Below are 7,937 nucleotides of genomic sequence, written 5' to 3' on the forward strand. Positions count from 1 at the left end.
TTTTTTTTTGAGCTGGGATCTCACTCTGTTGCCCAGGCTGGAGTGTAGTGGATGATCACGATGATCACAGCTCACCACAGCCCTGATCTCCTGGGCTCAGTCGATCCATCCACCTCAGCATCCTGAGTATTACAGACATGCACCACCATGCCTAGCTAATTTTCAGTTCTGGGTAGAGATGAAGTTTCACTGTGTTGCCCAGGCTGGACTCAAACTCCTGAGCTCAAGCAATCCACCCTCCTCAGCCTCCCCAAGTGCTGGGATGACAGACGTGAGCCACCACGCCCGACTGGTTTCCGATGTATTATGAGAATCCAGTCCTTGGTTCTCAGCGGCATGTCTCTGAACTTTTTTGTTCCTTCTTGCCAGCCAAACCAAGGCAGGGAAGGGTAGTCTTCTCTCAGCATTCATTCAGTGCCCTGAATACCTGTCCGTGTGCCAGGTTCTGTTCCAGGCACCGGGGATACTGACCACAAACCCCTTTCCCCTGGAGTGCTCGTGCACAGTGGGGAATGAGTAGGGAAATGTGCTGTGTCAGGAGGTGGTGAGAGCGATGGGGAAGGAATTAGCGGGAGGGAGATGGCAAGTGCAGCAGGGGGCAGGGTGCCCCTTGTCCTCTGAACGGAATGCTTGGGGGGAGGGCTGACCGAGAAGGGACACGACGCTGAGGGATGATGGGAAGCCCTGAGCTCCTTGGGGTGACCCGCAGAAGCAGATGATCTTCCGTGTGCTCATGACCAACAGTGGAGGCAGAGCTGCCACAGCCCCTGCTTTTCCAGTGTTGCCTGCCAGCCACTGGCAACCTCACTGGGTCAACGTGTCTGAGCGCTGCTGGTGTTCAGGCCGCCGGTCTGGGGCCTCCTTGGCTGTGACTCAGGCATGGATTCTCCTTCCTCACCATTTGCACGTGTGGCGTTGACTGAAGTGACAGACTCAAGCGATCCCTGCGGAGACCCACAGAGACTCCTAGACGTCACAGTGGACCAAGGGATGCCTTTCCTTAATCTCATTGCTCTTTGGGAGATGAGAACTTTCCAACGTAGGGTCTGCAGACTCCTGCAGGTCGGGAGTTCGTCATGAGCTCTCATTCATCTTCAGGTTAGAGCCGGTTCTTAGACGTTCGCACAGGGCGGCTGGACTACCTGGAGGACTCTCTTGTCACTAGATGTGTGTCCTATTTAATGCAGAGCTCCATAATGCTGTCACGCTGACGTCCACTTAAAGTGAGCACCACTCAGTTCCCAGCCGCCGTGTGAAGACTGGCATGCAAGGACTGCTTGCTGACAGGTTTAGCTGTGAAGACTGACCATCCCAAGTTTCCAACCAATGCCTTGGATTTTCTGATCCTGCTTTATACGTCGTGCCAACATGCTGAAGCATTTCTTGCATGGATACCGTGAAAGTTGAAATATGAAAAAGTATATAAAGCAAACTGGCTGGGCACGGCGGCTCATGCCTGTCATCTCAACAATTTGGGAGGCTGAAGTGGAGGATGCTTTGAGCCCGGGAGTTTAAGACCAGCCTGGGCAGCCTAGTGAGACCTTGTCTCTGCCAAATGTCAGAAACTTAGCTGGGCGTGGTAGTGGGTGCCTCTAGCCCCAACTCCTTGGGAGGCTGAGTCGGGAGGAGGCCAAGGTTAGAGTAAACTATGATCTCGCTATTGCACTCCAGCCTGGATGACAGAGTGAGACCCTGTCTCTAAGTGAATTCGTTCATTAAAATAAAAAACAACAAACCATATCTGAAGCCTCCTCATAGTTTGAGACCGAGTTCAAGCAAAATAACAACCTTAAACGAATGCAAAATAAAGCAAATCGAACTGGATGCTCCTTTAAATTTTTATTTACTTCTTAGGGGTTTTGCATTTAGTACATAAATATGTTTTGGCTTTACTAATTTAAGAGCGTCAGTAAATTAAAGTATTTACACTTGGCATGTTAGTAGATATGATAAGCAATACAATAAAAATTATCGTTAATAAATGTCATTTTGTTTATTTTGCTCCTTAGGAACGAATCTAGTATTTGAAGATGAAATCACTGCATTGCAACCTGAGGTAGATAAGTTAAAAACTCTGAACGTGAACAAAATTATTGCGCTGGGACACTCTGGTTTTGAAATGGATAAACTCATCGCTCAGAAAGTGAGAGGTGTGGACGTCGTGGTGGGAGGACACTCCAACACGTTTTCTTTACACAGGTAACTGCTTTTGGAAGGATTACAGGGCGAGGACGTCCAGATAAGTTACTTCGCTTTCCCTTTGTAACTGTTGCTATTACGAGTTTTACTGTTATTTCATGTGTAATACGTAATATAATCTATAATACACTATGTGTGTAGTGCACATCGAACGGGGGCATGTATCAATCTTACTCGGAGACATTACTAAGAATAATTCATTGCTTTCATGATCATAAGTTCACTTAATTTATTTGCATCTCAACTACATTTGAAACCTATATACATAGTGTCTAGATGATAAAAGGTTACTGAGCCCCCAGCAAGAATCACTGTGTGATAGACTCGTATCAAAAAGCAGCAAGTCATATAAAAGATGCGAAGCATAGGCAAGATGATGTAAACGGGACCTCTGTAGCTCAAGGGGACAGGATTTGGTATGTAGGTCACCCAGGGAGCAGAAGCTGGACCTCTGGGTTAGAGTCCTCACTCCGCTGTGTGTGGGGACTAGAAGTGTCCCGGAGGCCACACGGCCACACCGTCCCTGGAGTTCTTGCATCTCCCTCCCTCTCTTCTCCTCCCCTCTCCGCTCTCTCCCTGTCTCTCTCTCTCTCAGCTGAGTGTTAGGTAATTTTAGTTAGAAAAACGTTGGGTTCTTTTTTCTGGTTTGAATTGACAGTGTCAGTGTCCCAAAACTTTTGAGTGTGTTTCTGTCTTTCCCCTGCCCCATCGTGCACTGACTGCACGGATCTTCGAAGGACGCTCCCAAAAAGGAAGAAGAGAGCCTGGCTGGGAACAGCTCTCTAAAATTGTTTCAAGAACTTATTTTCGATTCGAGGAGTGCCTGTGCATGTGTGTCACGTGGGCACGTGGTATACTGGTGGGGCTTGGGCTTCTAGAGTACCTCTCCTGCCAACGGGCCCAACAGGTCATTTTTCCACCGTTGCTCCACCCCCTGCCGGTCCCTTTTGGAGTCCCAGGGTCATTATTTCCGTGTGTGTCCGTTGTTTGGCTCCCACTTACAAGGGAGAATATGGGGTGTTTGGTTTTCGCTTTCTGTGTTAGTTCTCTTGGGAAAATGGCCTCCAATTTCTCCACGTAGTTGCCAAAGACATGATTTCATTCTTTTTTTTTTTTTGCGTCGTATTCCACGGTGTGTGTGTACCAGTTTTCTGTTTTCAGTCAACTGCTGATGAACACTTACATTGGTAACATGACTTTGCTGTGTGAATAGTGCTGCAATAAACATGCAGCCACAGGTGTCTTTTTTGTACGATGGCTTCTTTTCACTTGGGTAGAAAGATTGCTGGGTCGAATGGTAGTTCTATTTTTTTGTTATTTGAGAAATTTCCATACTGTTTCTCATAGAGGGTGAACTAGTTTATGTTCCTACCAACAGTGTATCCGTGCTCCCTTTTCTCCATATTTATGCCAACACGAACAAACACGCCAACATGTTTTTTGCTGTTTTACTAACAGTCACTCTGGTGTAAGGTGATGTCTCATTTGTGGTTTCAATTTGCTTTTCTCGGACAATTAGTGATATTGAACATTTTTCATGTGTTTGTTGTCTGCTTGTATTGCTTTGCTTGTATTTCTTGGCTTGCCTTTCTTCTTGAGAGATGTCTGTTCACGTCCTTTGCTCAGTTTTTAATGGGATTGTTTGCTTGTTTTGAGTCAGAGTCTCACTCTGTTGCCCAAGCTGGAGTGCAGTGGCATACTCACGGTCACCCCAGCGTCGACCGGCTGGGCTCAGACAATTCTTCCACTTCAGTCTTCCGAGTAGCTGGAGCTACAGGTGCGCACTACCACGCCTGGCTAATTTTTTGATTTATTGTAGAGACGAGGTCTCACCAGGTTGCCCAGGCTGGTCTCGAACCCCTGGGCTCAGGCAGTCCTCTTGCCTCAGCCTCCCAAAGTGCTGGGATTATGGGCTTGAGCCACTGCACCTGGCCAGGTTGTTGGTTTTTATGTTGTTCCATTGTCCAGCAGTTGTAAGGAAAGCTTTGGCATGGGATCAGCCCCCCTCTCCCAAGAGGCTGTGACTTCTTCTGTCCTTATGTGGGCTATCAAAGGCCACCCTATTTTATAAAAGTAAAACTTAAAAACAAACCAACAGTAGAAAATACCCAGAAATGTTAAAAAAGGTTGTCACTATGAAAATAATTTTTATTTTTTCATAATACTTTTGAGTATTTTCACGAGCGCATGTTATTTTTACAATCAGAAAACAAGATACAAATTATACAAACAGAAGAACACAATAGTGGGTCCATTAACTTTGAGCAGCTTACTTAACCTCTCTGACTTGCTAGCTTAGCTTCAAAACCGGAGGTGATAACACCCGAAGTGCTGCGTTATTGTGAAAATTATGTGAGGTGTGAAAACATGTGACCGTACTTTATAAACTACAAATAGCTATATCCTGCTGTATGGTGTTGTGAAGGTTACTTGCCAGTAAAAATATGCCCGTCAAAATGGTAACTCACAAAGTAGAGGTGGCCTTGACTTAAGAAAAGAATGCCAGGACTGTGTGCTAATTCACTTCCTCCGCTGGCATTTTACCTCGGGTAGACACAGGTAAAGGGTGATTTCCGGCTGAGTTACACCCACTAGTGACTATGAAATTCATTTAGTGGGTCCTGACAAAAGGGCCTTTTTTAAAAAAATAGATTAAGCGCTTACATGACTCACAAGGATGCATATTGATTCACGGAAAGCATATGTATACAAAACGGTGAGAACAGCCCCAAGCACATATCAGGCCATCTGTAATGTGACGGGGGTGATGACTGGCAGCGGACAAGGGTGTGAACTTTCTTAGTGAGGGCAATCCCAGCACTTTGGGAGGCCAAAACGAGAGCATTGCCTGAGCCCGGGGGTTCAAGACCAACCTGGGCAATTGGGTGAGAACTCGTCTCTACCATATCTCAAAAAGTTAGCTGGGCATGGTAGCACACACCGTAGTTCCGGCTACTTGGAAGGTTAAAGGGGAAGGATCACCGGAGCCCAGCAGGTCGAGGCTGCGGTGGCCGTGAGTGTGCCACTGCACTCCAGCCTGGGCAACAGAGTGAGACTCTGACTCAAAAAAAAAAATTCATCTTTTATTAAGGCCAGGCATGGTGGCTCACGCCTATAATCCAGCACTTTGGGAGGCCGAGGTGAGAGGATTGCCTGAGCCCACAGGTTTGAGACCAGCCTGGGCAACTTGGCAGGACCTCATCTCTACAAGTCAAAAAATTAGCCAGATATGGTGGCGAACGCCTGTGATCCCAGCTGCTTGGAAGGCTGAGGCGGAAGGATCACCTGAGCCCAGCAGGTCAAGGCCGCGGTGGCCGTGAGCGTGCCACTGCACTCCAGTCTGGGTGATGGAGTGAGACTCCACCTCAAAAAAAAAAAGTTTGCAACCTGTCCTTTTGTTCTTGTAATAGTACAGTCATCCCTCAATATGCATGGGGAATTGGGACATGGATACCAAAATCCACAGAAGCTCAAGTCCTGTATATAAAATGGTGTAGTATTTGCATATCATCTACATACCTCTTCCCGTATTCTTAAATCATCTCAACTTATGATACCTCATACAAGCTAAATGCTGTGTAAGCCAGGCACAGTAGCTCACACCTGTAATCCTGGCACTTTGGAAGGCTGAGGCGAGAGGATTGCCTAAGTCCAAGGGTTTGAGACCAGCCTGGGCAACCTGGCGAGACCTCATCTCTATAATAAGTCAAAAAAAATTTTTTTTTAAATAAAATAAATGCTGGGTAAATAGTTGTTATAGTATATTTTTAGGGAATAATTACAAGAAAAAGGTTTGTACATGTTCAGTACAGACACAGCTCTTCATTTGCTTAAGAAATATTTTTTGTCCTCAAATGCAGAACCCATGGAGAACCAACTGTGTGTTCCTTTGCTAAGTAGATGAATTCAGTCCATGCTTAACGACTGGATGAAAGAAAGATTTGATGATAAAAACTATAGTTTGCTTGTCTATAAACCTTGAAGTCGATAATTATGGTCTCTAAGAAAGCTGAGTCTTAGTTCCTCATTTCGTGATCGCTGACCACGATTAAACTTGTTCTCATGAAAATTTCCCATTTTGATACTCATTGTTTTGAGGCATGAACATACAATTAAAAGTAATTCCAGAGGCATATTTACCTGTTTAAACAAGTTTTCCCAGTATTTAAAAAAAAAAAACCAAAAACTCCATGGAATCATTGTATGGAATTAGGTTAGCATAAAATTAAAATAATGAATCTGTTAAATATAATTAGTTAATAAAATATAGTTGAAGTAATACATTCATGGGAATTTTAAGTCTTACTGAGAGCCATTTCAGCTCACCCAGGACCCAACATACACACACACCTGAAATAAAACTTTCCCAAAGCAACTGGATTCCATCCTGGTATTTTCTGTTCTGTTACTTGATTTTTTAATGCCAGTTACCACCCATTAGATGAACTTTATTGTTTGTAGCTAGCCCCTATTTTTAAAAAATCAGCTTTAAGTAAGTCATCCTTGAAAGAGTGCGTGAACTGGTCCCCTCTGAATATTGAAAGTCATTCCCGCTCCATTTCTTTTGATCCTGACTACTGGACGCGTGCCTATAACCCTGGCGTTGCCCAATCATGCTCATGTCCGACTGCAGAGAAGACTTCCCCGCCAAGCTTACAAAACATTAAAGTTGCATGCATGAGGGCTACAGTGCCAATGGTTTCTCTAAAAAAGTCAAATCCTAGAGCCCTGAACTGGTTCATGCATGCTGTTGCCTGTAGAGAAAAAGGTAATGACATGAGTGCAGGTTGAAACCTATGGCAGGTAGGCCAGGAGACCCCAGTCTCTGTGCCATCCTTGAAGGAATTCCTCGATGCCGTCTTCCAAGAGTTAAACTGAATTTTGGATTCTGCAGGTCAGTCAGGCTAGCTGTAGCCTTGGGTGAGTGTAAGCATCAGTCTCCGTGTCTGCATAGTAAAGGGGTTGGACTTGTCAATTCTGTGATCCCTCCCGTTCTAACACCCGCGTCCCTAGAAAGTTATCTATGCACTGACCCTGACTGCTTACTTTTCAAGATTTGGGGAAACTAAAAAGAAAAAAAATCTGGTGGCCTACCTTAAAACTTCCTGAGGCTACTGCTGTGAACTTTACCCCTCTGACTCGTCTGAGACTCAGCTCCCTGTCCCGGTCTTATTCCTGCCATCTAGTGACCGCCAAGCAATCTCCCCCATCACCCAAAAGCTAGCACCCATTTCCCATCTTCTTCTCCACCCCAGCTCCTTCCTTGATCCTGGCAGGGTGTTCCTGTGGGTGGTTGGCCCAGTCCCTGGGGCTCCGTGTCCCTGGACTCGCCCAACCTGTGGCTGCCACCCGCACTCCATTTCCGCAGCTTCATCTGTGGGGCCACCGACGGAGACCTGGACGTCTCCAGAATGGCCGCATCACCAGAACTCCACCCTCCACTTCCCTGGTCACGTCCCCCGGTCCCTAAAGCTTTCTTACCCATCCTTCCCTTCAGAGCCAGCCTCCGGCCTTAGGGAACCTCCGGCCGCTTGCCTCGCTCTGCTGCCCGTCCAGAAGGTTTCACCTCTCTCTCCTTACCAGCCTGGCACATGGAAGGCTGGACGCATGTCCAGGGCTGTCAAGTGAATGTTCACAAGTGCAGACTCCCTAAAAAGTAGGATTTCTTTCCTTGATTCCTGGGTGGTTTTTCTTTTAACGGAAGTACCTCATTTTCTTTTTTTTTTTTTTTTTTTTTT

The 7,937-nt window shown here is 46.0% G+C and overlaps 1 protein-coding gene across 1 annotated transcript in view; it reads left to right on the forward strand.

The window, feature by feature from the left end:
• Window positions 1–7,937, forward strand: part of NT5E (5'-nucleotidase ecto) — a 31,763-nt gene that overhangs the window by 3,839 nt on the left and 19,987 nt on the right. The window contains 2 exon segments of the mRNA XM_021706812.1: window positions 2,010–2,185; window positions 2,187–2,199. Of these exon segments, the coding sequence (XP_021562487.1) occupies window positions 2,010–2,185; window positions 2,187–2,199 (189 nt within the window).

This window comes from Carlito syrichta, unplaced genomic scaffold, assembly GCF_000164805.1.
Source record: "Carlito syrichta isolate Samal-C Ts95f unplaced genomic scaffold, Tarsius_syrichta-2.0.1 Scaffold316036, whole genome shotgun sequence".
In the NCBI taxonomy this organism is placed as follows: Eukaryota; Metazoa; Chordata; class Mammalia; order Primates; family Tarsiidae; genus Carlito; species Carlito syrichta.